The sequence below is a fragment of the Meriones unguiculatus genome, chromosome 3 (assembly GCF_030254825.1).
Source record: "Meriones unguiculatus strain TT.TT164.6M chromosome 3, Bangor_MerUng_6.1, whole genome shotgun sequence".
Classification (NCBI taxonomy): domain Eukaryota; kingdom Metazoa; phylum Chordata; class Mammalia; order Rodentia; family Muridae; genus Meriones; species Meriones unguiculatus.
The window spans coordinates 26,529,160-26,545,815 of record NC_083351.1 but is presented as its reverse complement, the minus strand read 5'-3'; the positions used below and the strand labels follow the sequence as shown (position 1 = coordinate 26,545,815).

At 42.8% G+C, this 16,656-nt stretch overlaps 1 protein-coding gene across 1 annotated transcript; it reads right to left on the bottom strand.

Annotated features, from left to right (window-relative positions):
- Nucleotides 1-477: 477 nt before the first annotated feature.
- Utp11 (UTP11 small subunit processome component) lies at nucleotides 478-15,102 on the bottom strand. The gene is made up of 8 exons (XM_021626779.2): nucleotides 14,939-15,102; nucleotides 8,008-8,069; nucleotides 5,414-5,516; nucleotides 4,802-4,915; nucleotides 3,915-4,008; nucleotides 3,686-3,816; nucleotides 1,440-1,550; nucleotides 478-727 (listed from the first exon to the last, which is right to left on the bottom strand). Exons 1-8 carry the CDS (start codon nucleotides 14,999-15,001, stop codon nucleotides 644-646), a joined length of 762 nt encoding a protein of 253 aa, XP_021482454.1. The 5' UTR covers nucleotides 15,002-15,102; the 3' UTR covers nucleotides 478-643.
- Between the last annotated feature and the right edge of the window lie 1,554 nt (nucleotides 15,103-16,656).

The window sequence follows — 16,656 nt, the reverse complement described above, 5'->3', positions numbered from 1 at the left end:
TCTCAAAACAAGGACTGATGCTAAGGGATGACCCGCAGTCTTTGGACAAGGACCTCCACATGCACCACCATGTGTGTGTACCCATACAAACACAAACACACACAAAAAAAAGATTTTACTATTTACTATAGTTTTATATTACTTTTAAAAAATTCAGTAATGTAACAAAAATGGCATATAGCTAATGGTTTATTTAAAAATTGGAACATAAATTTTTACTATAAGGAGAATGAGAAAACAAGACTATAAACAAAAGCTGATATATAGCTCTCCCATATGGGGGCAAAAACCAGAATGCCCACAGTAACTGCTCTGTAGCCCAAGCTCCTACTATATAGAAAAATATCTTGTTTTTAAATACTGAGAATGGAAATGGATTCATCTACTTTCTCCTTTGCTCTGTAAGATTATATAACTTTTATAGGAAAAAATAAGTACTATATGTAAGAGACTGAATTCATAATACAGAAACAATGATACTGGGAAAGGTGCTTTACTATTCTCATAGAAAGATATCAAGTATCAGGTTGACAAGAAGTCATGATTAAAAACCAAACCATTTGAACTAATAAAGTCTAAGGTCATTACAAAAAAAAAAAAAAGTTCTTTTCAATGCAGAATGATGAGGCTTATTTTTAACATGTCAACGTTTTCGGCGAGTCTGGAATCTGTAAATAGCTGGGGAGTTCACTGTTTCTTTCTTCACCTTCACCTTCTTAGTTTTATCCTGTAAGAGTGAACAAGTCCAGTAAACACACACAGCGTTCATGACACAAAGTCAGTGAGCCAGCTAAGGGAAGCCCCAATACAGTTCTTCTCCAAGTTCAAAGGAGCCTTGGGAGCCCACTGCACGAAGCCACCTAATCTCCCCAGGAGCACACAGAATGCTACCAGCTGTGGGCAGTCTTTGGGAAAACTGAGGAGAGGCCAGCTCAAGTAATTATTTTGTTTAAATTATAAATTTAATTCTCTTGCGGAACCCAAGTTGAGAAAGGGCAACCTAAATGATCTGCAAGGCTGAAGAATTTGACATTTAGAGGAATGATAATGCGAAAGAGCTTCTTAAATTCCTTAGCTCTGCTATTTAACTGCACAATGTTGTCTATTTTTAAACACCAGTGAGTGGCATGCACTGTTTTGTTAACCTGTTTAAATGTTACGGGAGCTGCTCATAAGCTATAAAGTCCATATGCTACCTGATCCTACCCTTTGCTGCTCCAAGGTACTGACTAATAACCCCTTATTACCTTCTTAATCAAGGAACATTTCAACAGTGGCAGAGCAGTAGACACCGGCTCAAACCACTGCCCCCAAGGAACAGACATTTTCACTGGTGTTGATTTACACACAGCCAAGAGCCAGTCTCAGTTAAGACCTTTATAAGGGGGAAAAAAAAAGAAAGAAAGAAAAAGAGAAGGCTCAAGGCCCCCTCTCCTTACCATAAGATCTTTGCGTGTTTGAATTTTCTGTGCAACAACGAACAGCTTCTTCTCCCGTTCAATCCGCTGTGTCAAGCAATCATACTGCTTTTGTCTTTCTTTAGCTATCCCCTACAGAAGAAACATTCATTTTCAATAAAGCAATTACCAAGGCAAAAATGAATAAGAACCTGGTTCTTTAGTCCAACTACATCATGGTGTCATCAGTCCCTCCTTATTCCAGAATCAAGTCAACATGATGACAATAAAGATACCCACTTTAAAAATAGCGCATCTTATAAGTGAAGCAACCAAGTACCCTATCAGTATCGTTTTACAAATGCAGAAATCCAGAGAGAAAACCAACTGGCCCAAGGGTAGACGGTTTGGCTAAATCATAGTCAGGACTGCCCTGAGCCCTGATTTCCAAGAGTGTTCCCGGAGGTACACCAAGTGGACTCAACCTCTGAGTGCCTTAGTTATTGGGGCTGAGGGCAGCACCCGCCCAAAGGACCACTGATGAGCAGTGTGCTGGGCCTCAGAGTCTAAATCTAAATCTCACAGAGCACAGGAGGATTTTCAGCACGGGTGACCTGAGAAGACTCAACTACTAAGGACCCCTCAGAAACTATGGGAGCCCTTACATTTTGGAGACTTGTAAGTATCTGAGAAACTAATAGAAACCTTGGCTTCTTCTTTGAGACAGCATACAGATTATCACTCATCCGTACTACTTGGAACCAGTGTTTGGATTTTCAGTTTGGGGGTGCTCGGAATATCTGCATGTACATGAAATAATTTAGGGATAAAACCCAAGTCTAAATAAGAGATTCATTATTTTTCATGTATTCCTTATATATACAGCCTGAAGATAATTTTACACTGTATTTTTAGCATGCCCGCATTTTAACTGTGGCCCATCACATGAAATCAGGTATGCAATTTCCCATTTGTAATATCCTATCAGCACTTAAAACATTACACATTTTGAAGGATTTCAGATTTTGCTGTTTTGGACTAAGAATGTTCAACCTCTATGTACACACATGCAGAAACCTGCACATACATACATGCACAATATTTCAGTGTTGGGGGTGGATATTCACAGACCTTCTCAAGCCAGAGACAGATTTATTTACTTGCTTACTTATTTTTTTTTATCACTTCCATGTTGCAGACTGACAATCTACTCACCAGCCACACAGTCCCTTGATAAAATTAATTATGCTTTAAACAAAGCGATGGCATAAAATGGCACTGGGTAAGCATAGCAGGTCCAAATCCTCTTTCCTTTGTGACCACTCTGATGGCAGACCACCCTGTATTGTCTGTGAGGACCACTATACAACCTGACGAGCATCAGTGACTCCGCTAACTGAAAATACAACTAACTGACAAACACGGTTATAACTAGACCCCCCGGGCAGCTCCTCAGCTGAAGTGCTACGAACGGAGAGGGCACTAGCACTGGGCCTCAGACTTCGACAACTCACCAGCTCTACTACAGTCTCACAGCAGTGGTTGCAGACAGCTTTTGTTTTCACTTTATTGCACAGACTGTCAAATTTATGGGATTACCCAATATAGTCAAACTAATTAGGGGTATTTATATTACTAAAGCAAGTTTAGCTGCCTCTGAGCTAGAGGAAACTGCTGTGAAATTAAACATTGGAAGCAAAACTGATGCGGTGTAAATGATTCAAATCAAAACAGAACAGCTGTCTGCTTGAAACACATTGACAGCATTTTTTTTAAATGAATCAGTCAGAAGTGAGAGTTCAACTCCAGAAGGTTTTGAGAAAAAGCCTGTCATCTCAATCCAGTGATAGAAAGCACCATAAGGAAAAGTCAATACAAAATATTGGGTATAACCTAGTAATACGAAAACATTTTAATACGTGTATTCACTGCTAAAGGTTCTAGATCAAAGTACTACACACATATCCCTAAACTTTAATGTCCCTTCCCTGCTCTACATTTTCTAAATGTTGGCAAAGGATACACCCATTAAAAGTACAAAGGACCAGATCAGAGCTGGGATTCAAACCTAAAACCTAAGCTCCTCACCACTATGGCACATGTCCTCCAAAACAAACAAACAGACTCTACTTCCATCTCCATCATCAAATCCTCTTTTTCACTTCGTCAGGGGAATTGTAAAAGTTTTCTACAAATAATATATGAAATGTAGTGGCCAAAGAGAACCACAGACAAAGAAAAACTGAGACTCCCCCAAGTACCCTTCTGAGTGCAAACAGGGTGCATACCTTGAGTCGAGTCTCGGGTGTAATTCCTTTCACCTTCTCCTTCTGCAAGGTCTCGATCCTGGGTCTATTAAAGACCCTGTCAACTAGCTCTGGGGCCGTTTGCAAGTGGGTCGCAATATCAAACCGTTCAACTGAAATCAAGACAATCTTTAAGGCACAGGTTGTCCCTAACACCACACAACACACAGTGACATGGCAGACCATCCCAGACACCGTCACCATTTCATACCTTCCTTTTTGGTGTCAAAAAAGAACACATGCTTATTCTGTTGCTTCCCCTGGAAATCCAGCAGATGGAGCTCTGATTTCAGTCTTTCAATTTTCTACAACAAGAATATGGTCTCTTTACAGTGGGTTCTTCCAGAGTCTCAGAAATAAACTTGCTAGGACTTAAGACACTTCACAGCTTCACTGTCAGCCAACAAAGAAATCATTTCATTCTTTTTTCCTTTTTGGTATTTTTAGGTACTGATTCTCATTGTGGCATCATCATATATGTCTGTCATAATACTTTGTTCTCAATAGTTTAGATTCTTTTAAATGAAAGCCCTTAAACTTACTAAGCACCAACCATTTATCAAGAACTAGACTAGGCATTCTACAAGACTCAATATTTAAAATAGATGACAGAAATAAGCATTCTCAAAGAAGTTAACTGGTCCAGAACCATGGGGCTAGAAACTGACAGAAGCAAAATTTAACCTACTTTGTCTCATTCTCACTCTCTCTCTTTTTTTTTTTTTTGTTTTGTTTTGTTTTGTTTTCAAGACAGGCCTTCTCTGAGCAACCTTGGCTTCCCTGGACTTGCTTTGTAGTCCAGCGTGGCCTTGAACTCACAGAGATCCGCTTGACTCTGCCTCCCAGAGTAGTCTCATTCTCAAACCTGAACTCCTTGCTGATAATACTTCTAAGACATCATCATACCCAGAGATAATGTAGACTGTGGAATATGCTAATAACTTGCAATTACAGCATTGGTTCCTTTACTGTTGTTGTTTAAACCAGGGCCTTGATACTTATTGCCTCCACCTCCTGTGATTAGAGTTATATACAACCACAATCTGCTATATCCTTCTTTAACCAACAAAGACATCAGAACATAGAGTTAACTGTTACCTTTGCTTCCGCAACCCTTTTCATCTCTATGTATTTGATATCCTGAGTTCTCATCAGCTTTAGCTGCTCTGGTGTTACTTCTTCCTTGGTCTCTTTGATAATATGAACTCCATCCTAAAGTCAAGGTTTAACAGATACAGCCCTTAGTGGAATACTACCATCAGTAACTAACTGTTAACACAATCCATACTTAAAACAAAGACAAACAAGTGCTACGTGCACACTGAGAGGAACCCAAGGCCTCAGGCCACTGGCTTCCACCTTGAACAGAGCACACTTCCAGTCACTCTTTGAACTAGAGGCTGGAATGTGAGCAGGCTAGGGTGGACCTAAGGGGTCCAGCACTTTGTCTGGCATGCAGAGGTACGGGGCTCCATTTGCAATATCACAACAAAGACAAATGGAAAAACAAAAACAAACAGAAGATGGTGCAAAGGTGGGAGCATGCTGACCAGGAAAAGGACAGTCTGCCTTGGACCTCTCACTAGGAGCACCTGGTCCAACTGGAGAAGGGTCAAGTTAAACCAAGGATGCTTCCTCACTCTGACTCATTCCCCATCCTTGTTTCCCAACACTTAGAACTCCAAAAACTATTATCTGTTTCACACATACCTGAAGCTTAACACGAGTCATTTTATAGTAGAATTCATCTGGATTTTTTTCAAGAGCCTTCTTCCGGAGAGCTCTGAGGAAATCTTGCTTTTTATGATAGTCACTAAAAAAGCAAGTCAGAAGAAATGTGTTGCAAAAGAAGAAAAAGAGAAAAACTACCCATACAAATGAACTAATTACATGCATTTAGAAGCTCATAATAGGGGGTTGGAGAGATGGCTCAGAGGTTAAGAGCATTGGCTGTTCTTCTAGAGGTCCTGAGTTAATTCCCAGCAACCACATGGTGGCTCACAACCATTTATAATGGGATCTGGTGCCCTCTTCTGGCCTGCAGGTGTACATGCAGGCAGAACACTGTATACCTAATAAATACATAAATTTGTTTTGTTTTGTTTTGCACATGCCTTTAATCCTGGTGCTCAGGAGGTAGAGAAGCAGATTTCTGTGAGTTCAAGGCCAATTTGGTCTACAGCGTAAGTTCCAAGACAGCCAGGGCTGGGCTGTGTCTTAAAAAAAAAAAACTAATCAGTCAATAAATTTTGTTTTATGTTCTCAAGTTATAGACGGTTGTGACCCACCATGTGGTTGGCAGGAATTGAACTCAGAACCTTTGGGAGGGTAGCCAGTGCTCTTAACCCCTGAGCCATCTCTCCAGGCCCAAAACAAAATATTTTGAACAACCAAAGCAGTGACCAGATCTGCTCCATGATCCACTGTGACTGAGTCAGGCTCTCCATGAGACCCACAATCTTAGGAGCCCTCTGTCCCAATTGGACCTAAAATTAACTATCTTCATTCCATGTTAGTGTCACTTAAACCATTACAAAAGGACACCAAGTAAAGCACAACTTTAAAACTTCTTATGGGGCTGGGAGAGATAGCTTAGAGGTTAAGAGCACTGGCTACTCTTCCAGAGGTCCTGAGTTCAATTGCCAGCAACCATATGGTGGCTCACAACCATCTATAATGAGATCTGGTGCCTTCTTCTGGCATGAAGGTATACATGTAGGCAGAACACTGTATACATAACAAATAAATCTTTTAAAAAACATTTAAAAAATAATAAAAAAATAAATAAACTCCTTATAAAGGGCTGTAGTACAAGCTGCAGCACTCAGCTACTGCCATGATTCAGATACCATTCAGTGCAGCAGAACAAGCAGAGTGGTGACCTCCATAGCCAGGCTCTACTACTTCTGGCTAAGTAAGCCTGGATAAGCTGAATAACCATTCTAATCCTAATTTCATACATGAAATGAGTATAATAGTACCCTACCCCAGAAGGTTGTTGGAAAGAATAAACAAACATAAGAACTGTACCTCCGAGGACCCAACCATAGCCCTTGGGTCTGGGCTATAGCTCACTGGTGGAGAGCGTCTCTCGAATGCTAAGGCCCTACAATCAAGTCTCATTTCCCACCCACCACAAAAAGGACAACAATCACAGTACTCAGGTCTTACAATTTGCTTCAAAAGCTCTGGTATGACAGCCAGGATGTACATCCCTTTAATCCCAGCACTCGGGGGACAGAGGCACACGGATTTCTGAATTCGAGCCCTGTCTGATCTACAGAGTGAGTTCCAGGGTAGTCAAAGCTACATAGAAAGACCTGACTCAAAACAACAACAACAAAAAGCTCTGCTACCAGCCAGGCATGACATGTAAAACTGTAATCCCAGGACTAGCGAGGCCGAGATAGGAGATCTTGACTAGACTACACAAAAAGACTGTCTTAAAAAAAAAAAAAAAAATCAAATTACATTAAAAGAAAAATGCTGTGGGGCTGGAGAGATAGGTCAGTGGTTATGAACACTGACTGTCCTTTCAGAGGTCCCAGGTTCAATTCCCAGAACAGACATGGCAACTAAGAACTAACTCTTCCGGCCTCCACAGGTATACACCAGGGGAGGCAGAGAGAGTTGAATCACTGTAAATTTGAGGTCACACTGATCCACACGGTGAGTGTCAGGCCAGCTGGGGCTATATAAATTTTTAAAAAATGAAAATCTGGAACCTAGAGAAATCCATTTAATCATTGCCACCCACCACATCAGGAGCAAAAGAACGTCAGCTGACTTGTACACTAATAAGCAATTACAAGCACTTTGCAAATGAAGTGCTAAAGAAAAGAATGGACATGATTGTTTTATGAAATGTTTTCAGAGTTCATCATCACCCACTCTCAGACTCATGAATCCATCTTTCATATCTCTTCATTCCACACCACATATAATGATGTAAGAGACTCAACAATCAGAATTTTAGATTATATATTTCACTTCCAGAAAAGGGAGCAAAAAGATTCAGCATTTGGTTCAAACACCAAAGTGGAAGCAAATCAATGCCACTGAGAAAACCATCTGGAAGGGCATAATAAAAACAATTACAGTGCAAGTACCTAAATAAGTAATGTTCTGTCCAAACAAAGGGAAGCTTGGGGTCACAGGAAAATACCTAACAGGCTGCCAGAGCTTTGGGCATTTTATCAATGGCAGGAAATCATTCCCCGGTTAGACACTTGGGCACTTTAGCTGTAGTACGAGGACGTTGTAAGCTTTCTTGGCAGAACCTATACGAGAAATACCAGACTCACTTCGCACGAAGTTTGTAATCTTTCTTTTTCTCCAGCAAACCCAGACGTTTTCGAAAGCCAGGCTGGAAGACAAAAGGAAAAAGAAGCACTTAGTTCTCTTAGCAAACACATGCTCAAAGCAACATGACACCTGACAGGAACCAGACTGTAGTGTTCAGTAAATCTGTGTCCTTGGAGCCAACCCACTACCCTGTTCCTCCCTCCTCCTATTTATGGGCCCTGCCCAAGGATGAGAGGGCACATCCTAGAGCCAGACAGGTCACAAACAAGCACCACCTTAGTAGGTTTCTTGGCCTATTAAGGACAGAGAGAGGCAACAATGACTCGGCACTAAGCAAGCAGTTGCCAGCTGTACTAAAATTACTACCAACTTAATCCAAGGGCTTACAAAATACTACGATGGGAAAACATAATAACAGGAGGCAACTGTGGTAAGGGAGCTAAATTTAGTTTCCAGACCTGGGTTCAATCCATGTTTCACCTCGTAACAACCTATGACCTTGGGCAAATAAATCATTTAATGCCTCTGGGCTGTCATTTCCTAACTATAAAATAAGGACAGTGCAGCTGAGTAAATTGGGCTTGCCTACAATCCTGACACTTGGGAGCTAAGGCAGGAGGATTGCAAGCTCAAGGCTATATACTAAGACCAGAAACAATTTTAAAGAAATACAGACAAAACCAAGTACCGCGGAAAAGTATTATTTCTGACCTAGTCCTCTATAGCATGCAGGGTTCAATGACTATATCCTGATATATCCTTGTATAAGCTACCATTACTTTGAGTGCTTCATAATCAGGTTAAATTGGTACATGCCTATAATCCCAGAATTTGAGAAATGGAAGAGGAAGGTCAGGAGTCCAAGGCCAGCCTAAGCCAAATGAGACTTAAGTGTAAAATATGTGTGTCTATATAAAACGCTTTTCCAACTTTTTGCTATGGCAGAGGCTTTTGAGACAGAGTCAATTCATAATCCTTCTGCCTTCCTGAATTCCTGATCCTCCTGCCTCCACCTGCAGAGTGTATGCCACCATACCTGGCTTTTACTCGATGCTGAAGATCAACGTGGAACCTCTAGCATGCTAGGCAAGTACTCTACCAACTGAGCTACATGCCAGCTCTACCTGTATCATAACAGCTCACGATTACATACCTACTCAGTTCCAAAGCAATGTGCTATGCTTGTTGCATATTCCTATTTCATCTTTATGACATTACGAAAAAGTAAAACATATTCTCCCGAAGGGGGGTGACATTTAGAGAATATATTCAAGAATGCAGAACCAAGGCTGGGGATGTATCTCAGCTGCTAGGGCACTTGCCTAGCATGCAAAAGTCCCCAGGTTCAATCCACAGCACCACATAAACCAGGCATGGTAAAAATAAAAATAAAAATAATAAAAAGATAAAAAAAAAAAAAAAAAACAGGCATGGTGGCATATACCTGTAATCCTTACAGGAAGAAAGGAAGCAGGCTGATCAGAAGTTCAAGGATGCCTGGCGGTGGTCATAGACCCTTTGATCCCAGCACTCTGGAGGCAGAGGCAAGCAGATCTCTGTGAGTTGGAGGCCACTCTGGTCTATATAGTGAATTCCAGGACAGCCAGGGCTACACAGAGAATCCCTGCCTCAAACAAAACAAAAGGTTCAAGGTCTTCCTTAGCTGCATGTACCAGTAAGCCCCAAAGCTAAAACTAGAGCCCTTCTGTCTGCAGCTAGGCTATTTCAAAGCCCACCATACTTTATCTTTCTGCTCTGTGCAATGTTTCTTTGGCTTTGGTTTTGGAAACAAGTTTTCATACAGCCCTCCTTCAAACTCAGGACCTCCTGTCTCAGCCTCCCACAAGCTATGATGATGGATGGCCTTTTTTCTTTTTCTTTGGAGACAGGGTCTCATTCTAGAGCCCAGGCTGGCCTGGAACTCACCGTTACTCAAGGTAGGGCTTGTAATCCTCCTCCTGCCAAGTGCCAGGATAATAGATTTGTATGACTGCACCCACTCCTCTGAACAACCTTGATTCCTGAGGCTGCACATTTATTCTCTACTGAGCTTGGGATAATAACTTGAATGGGATTCTTACAGTCACCTTCGTCATCTCTTCATCTTTCAAGGGATAACATAACCAAGGTGTAAAATGACAACTTAGGGATGGCAAGATGCTTCAGAAAGGAAATGCCTGCCATCATGCCTAAGTCTGATCCCCTGGAACCTACATGATGGAAGAACTGACCCCCCACAAGTTGTCCCCTGACCTCTATAACCACTCCCTGGCATGGTTGCCCAACACACACATACACACACATACACACACACAAAGGCACAACACGCCAATAAGTAAATGTAATTAAAAAAAATTTTTTTTTCAACTGTGTGGTGGCCCAAGAACTCAGAGTACTCCGGAGATAAGAGGCCGGGGGATTTCTCTGAGTTCGAGGCCAGTCTGGTCTACACAGAGTGCTAGGCCAACCAGGGTTACCTAGTGAAATACTGTCTCAAAAAAGACTTCTCTGATTTTTTTCAAAATTATTTGTATGGGCAGTGGTGGCACATGCCCTTAATTCTAGCACTCAGGAGGCAAAGGCAGGTGGATCTCTGAGTTCCAGGCCATCCTTGTCTACATAGCAAGTTCTAGAATAGCCAGGGCTACAGGAAAAAGGGAGGGGGACAGAGAGGATGAACATTTTGCCTGCACATACATGTATCTAACTCATGCGTGCCTGGAGCCCTCAATAGACAAAAGTATCAAATCCCCTGAAACTAAAGTTGTGGGTGGTGGTGAGCTACCATGTGGGTGCTGGGAACCAAACCTGGGTCCTCTGCAAGAGCAGTAAGTGCTCAGCCATCTCTCTAGCGCCCATGATAGCTTTTTTATTCCCAAAACTTTTTTAATGATTTATTTTTATTTTATGTGCCTTGGTGTTCTACCTGCATGTGTCTGAGTAAGGGTGTCGGATCTTCTGGTACTGGAGCTACAGGCAGGTGTGAGCTACCATGTGGTGCCAGGAACTGAACCTGGGTCTTCTGGAAGAGCAGCTAGTGCTCCCAACTGTTAAGCTATCTCTCCAGACCACTAGCTTCTGTTTTTAATACAGCAAAGGGAGACCAACAGAGAAAAAAATTTCAAAGGTCAGGGAACAACACTGAGGTAGAAGTCCTAAAATCATTTATGTGTGAATGAATGTCCATGTGCATTACAGAGAACCAGACACTACATGTGAATCGGTTTACACATTCACCCTCCTCTACACAAAGCATCAAGTGTGGCCACTGCCTCACAAGGACACAGAAAAACACTGGGAACTCAAATTCAGAAGCAACTCAGGCATTGTCTTAAAATCCCTTTCTTCTATATTAACCTAAGTCAACTATCTCTAACAGTGACTTTAGATGTGAAATTTAATCTCTTTAGCCAGGTGTGGTGGTACATGCCTGTAATCCCAGTACTTGCGGAGGCAGAGGCAGGCAGATCAATGTGAGTTCAAGCCCAGCCTAGTCTACAAAGTGAGTCCAGGACAGCCAAGGCTACACCGGAAAAACCCTGTCTCAAGAAAAAAAACAAGGGGGCTGGAGAGATGGCTCAGTGGTTAAGAGCACTGTCTACTCTTCCAAAGGACCCGGGTTCAATTCTCAGCACCCATATGGCAGCTCAAAACTGTCTATACCACCAATTCCAAGGGCTCTGACACCTTTACACTAATGCACACAAAATAAATTAAAAAAGAAAAACAAAACACAACATAACAACAACAACAAACTCTTCAAGCACCAGGTTTTTAATTTTTTAATTTGTAAAATGTAATAATTCTACCTCCTAAGGACACTGTGGAATTAGTAGACAATCTTTGTTCAGCATGCAAGGCTATTCCTAGGATGCTCAAAAGGTGACCATTTCAAGCAGAATGTACTGTAATACCAGCATCCACAAGGCTGAGGCAGAAGGATCACAAATGGAATCTGAGGTAAGTCTAGGCAAATAGGGAGATCTTGTCTCAGGAAAAAAAAAAAAAAAAAACACCTTTGTCTTCAAGAGGAAACTGATTCACCAGTCCAACTGTTTCACCACAAAGATCATTATTCTACCCTTTCCACATGTTCCACATCTAGTACCTTAATTTTTTTTATTTTATTTTATTTTTTTTATGTGTATGACTGTTTTGCTTTTATGCCTGTGTATATAAAATGTGTCTGGTGCCCAAGGAGGCCGGAAGAGAACCTCAGACACCCTAGACCTGGAGTTACAGACAGTTGTGAGCTGCCATATGGGTGCGAGGAACTAAATCTGGGTGCTCTGGAAGGGAAAGTGCTCTTAGCCACTGAGCCATCGCTCCAGCCCTCACGTCTGGCATTTTCAATGCGTCACCTCTTATAAAATTGCCTCTATATTCTTGAAACACCTGATGTGATTTCCAGTTTTGCAGTATGTCAGCTCTAGCTGGACCCCTTTGGGCAAAGTACTCGACCCATCTTTCATTTCCTCAAGGAAATAATAACCGGCTTCTATACAGCTGCTCTGAGTTAAATAGCAGTGAGAGTCAGGCATTTACACTTCAAGGTCTGGTTACTACTGGTTTTAGATAGGTCCACATACAGTCTCACAAACAAGATGCTAAAAAATGCTGCTGTGAGGTTGCTGAGGTGACTCAGAGTGAAGACACTTGCCACCAAGGCTAACGACTTGAGTGTCAACCTGGAGAATGACTCCTGCAAGGTGTCCTCTGACCTCCACAAAGCTATGGCACCAATACACACATGATTAAGTAAAATACATGTAAAATAAAAAAATCTTACTGCATGTATAATATTGCTTCCACTAAGCATACATTCTAATAAATGCTATTAAACAGGAAGAGTGAACTGTGATAAAGACCGTGCTATCACTTATCAGCCTTCTGACTAAGATCAACGATAAAATAATAATTTTTTTCTTTCTTTCTTTCTTTTTTTTTTTTTTTTTTTTTTTTTGGTTTTTCAAGACAGGGTTTCTCTGTGTAGCTTTGGCTGTCCTGGATTCCTTCTGCAGACCAGGCTGGCCTTGAACTCACAACTACCTGTCTGCCTCTGTCTCCCTGAGTGCTGGGATTAAAGGCATGTGCTTAAAAAAGGATTTTTAAAAGAGACAGACAGATAGATAGATAGATAGATAGATAGATAGATAGATAGATGTAGATATATCTATATATATGTCTCAATTCTACAACATCAGCCAATTGCACGGTTTCGGAGGCCATGTCCTTCCTTTTCTTCAGCATCTGTAAAGCAGGGATCTCTAAAGGCCTCTTTGGTTGCTGATGTGGGGGTTCTGTTTGTTGGTGCTGTGGTTTAATTTTGTGTATATACATATGTGGATACACAAGCCACAGCATATATGGGGGACAGAGGACAATTTCTCAGGAGTCCATTCTCAGGAAAGAAGCCATGAAATTGAAAGACCAAGCAGAGGGGATATGGGACTGTTTGGAAGTGAGGAAGGGAAGGGAGAAATGTTGTAATTAAGTTACAACCTCAAAAATTAAAAAAAAAAAAAAAAAAAAAAGAGTCCATTCTTTCCTTCCACTTTTCTATGAGTTCTGAGGATCTAACTAAGGTCGCCAGGCTGAGGCAGCAAGCACACTTACTTGCTGGCTGAGCCATCTCACCAACCCATTTTGTTTTGCTGAGATAGTATCTCATGTAGCCCAGAACGTCCAAAAACCTGATGGATCACCCTAAACTCTTGAGGGGTTAAACAGATGGCTTAATGGCTTAACTGTTCGTTACAAGCATTCTTCTCTTCCAGAAAATCCAAGTTCATTTCCCAGCACCCACTCAGGATACATCACATATCAGGCCAGGCACAAGTTCCTGAAACCCTAGCTCCAGGATGAGCTCCCACAGACATACGCACTCGGATGCACTAATTTTTTAATTAAAAGATTTAGTGTGTGTGTGTGTGTGTGTGTGTGTGTGTGTGTGTGCGCGCGCGTGTGTGTGTGAGTACAGAGCCCATGAGGCCAGAAAGGATGGACTTCCTAAAGTTGGAGTTACAGATATTAGTGAGCTCACGATGTGGGTGCTGGAATTTGAACTCTCATAGGGCAACCAAGTACTCTCAATGGCTAAGCCATCCCTCCAGCCATTAAAGCCCTGTTTGAACCAGTTTCGTGGTTTCTGAGAATAGTAAAGTGGAAAATGGTTCTGCACATCTTTCTTTCGTTCACATACCCCACACTGACACATTCTCCTCAGAAATCCCACAATTATTTATTCTAACTCTATTCAATGGGAGACGGCCTTCCTCCTTTCTCTCTTCCTACCGGGGATTAAATCTACTGCCTGGCACTTGCTAAGCAAAAAGTTCACCACTGAGCTGTATGTCTAGAATTTTTGAGACAGGTCTAAGTTGCCCGGGGAGGCCTTGAATTTGTGATCCTTCTGCCTTGGCCTCTTGAGTAGCTGTCAATACAGACCTGGGCTCTCAGGTGCCACCGGGTTTGTAAACGGTCAAGTCACTCTCCAGAAGAGAGAAAGCACCACGATTTCAGGGTGAGGCATGGGACGGATCTACACGAACCACAAATCTCACGCCAGGAGTCGGGCCCACTTTAGGAACCTATCTTCGGTCACGACTCCTGCACGAGTCGGATGCGGGGCGCCTACCACCGCTGGTCACCCGGTTACATTCCTTTAACTTTTGGCCTCAGTTTTCCAGAAGATGGCCTCTGGCACACCTCGCCTCACTCCGTTAACCACTGAGCCTCTTACCGTAGAGAATGACAATCTCCCTAACCCAATGACAGTCCCCTCCCGGGTCTCCCCACCAAGGGACGCCGGGTCGGGCCCCACGTGTCGGGTATTTACATAAGGCAGATGCGCTAGCCGGCATCCGGACGCTGGGAAAGGGAGGGGGCGGAGGCCACCGGTCGGCGCCCGTGGGGACTGCGAGGACCTACCTGGCTTCGTTCTCGGTGTTCCCGCTGCCGGGACTTGGCTGCCTTGCGAAAAGCCGCCGACATGCCTCCTGAAGTCCAGAAAACGCTCAGCAAACTCCACCGCCGAAGCAACACTACCTGAGGCGCCGGTTCTGCCTACCGGAAACAGGCCCAGCCGCAAGCTATGCAGCCTATCAGAAGCCTGCCTTACCAGAAATACATCCCCGCTCAAGCGGCCCGAACAGGAGACTTCTGGGAAATGTAGTTTTCAAGTCTCGTGATTCCTTCCGCGCTCCCTCCTTGGAGAGCATCCGCTGGTTTCAAGTCCTAGCCTTGACTCTGCCGCACATTGGCATCTGGGAACACGTGGCTGGCACTGCCCTCTGGCTGAGCTCGGCTTCCGTGTGCGCATGTGCTATCACCTGCGACTTGGTCTGGGTTAAAATTCTAAGTAGAGCGTAGACTAGTGGCTCACACCTTTAATCCCAGTACTCTGAAGGCTAGAAGCTTACTAGTTAATGTGAGTTCAAGGCTAGCCTAGTCTTACGTAGTGATTGCCAGGCCAGCCAGAGCTATATAGTGAAATCCCGCCAGAGGGAAAAAAAAAAAAAAAAAAGAAAGAAAAAAAGAAAGATGCTAGAAATACCGGCTGCTTTACAGTGTACTAGAAAGAGTGCTTTAAAAACCACATTTGGCTTTGGCTCTGCTGCTGACTGCTGGCTGTGTGACTTTGAGCAGATTTCTTGACTTTAACGAGCATCCTTTTTTTCTAACCCATAAAACGAAGATAATAATAGACACTGGTCTTGCTCATCGGAGTGTCAAAGGCATTGGGTTGCAGAATTGTACCTATAACCAACGCAGAAGAGAATCATCTAATAGCAGGAAAGTTCTCAGTCCCTCACAACCACTGAAGAAACGGCTGGCTGGCAGGCTTAGTGCAAGGTAGTATGCAATGTGACAGATAGAGCCGTGGGCTGTGGAGAGGGACTGTTCTGATCCCAGCTCTGCTCCTAAGCAAGGAAAGTTAATTTTGCTGACTTTTGGTATCCTCATCTAGTTGTATAATAATAAAACAATACTATACCCACAAGATTGTGAGGCTTCAGTGACATGTTTAAAGTGCTTAGTTCTGTATTTATTTGTTAGCTGGTTTACAATAAATTGTTTAGTTCCTATTTTTAGAGTTGGTTGGGTTTGGCCTAGTCTGATTTGGTTTGGTGTTTTGAGGTAGGATCTAACTACCTGTGCAGGTCTGGCTGCACTGAAACTCACTAGACCAAGCTGGCCTGAGCCTCGCAGTGATCTCTTGAGTCTGCACAGTACTGGGGTTACAAGTGAGCACCAGCATACCCAGCGATCCGTGTTATTTTTATCATCACTAAAGCTGCCCCTGAGTAGCACAAGAGAGACTTGGGCCCAGCAAAGCATCACAGCAGCATTTGGGGCTGTTTGCTCTGTCTCTCTCCTTCTCTCCTCCCCTCTCTCTCACTCTTATTTTATCTGTTGGCATTTGGATTCGTTTCCACTACATGAGGCTAATATTCTGAGGGTTCTTTTTTCTTTTTGTTTTGTTGTGTTTGGGACAGGATCTCTCTGTGTAGCTCTGGCTGACCTAGAACTCACTATGTAGACCAGGCTGTGTCCTCCAGCTCACAGAGACCAACCTACCAAGTGCTGGGGTTAAAGGTGTGCACCACTACAAAGGCTTCAACAGACTCTGTACTTAACATCCATTT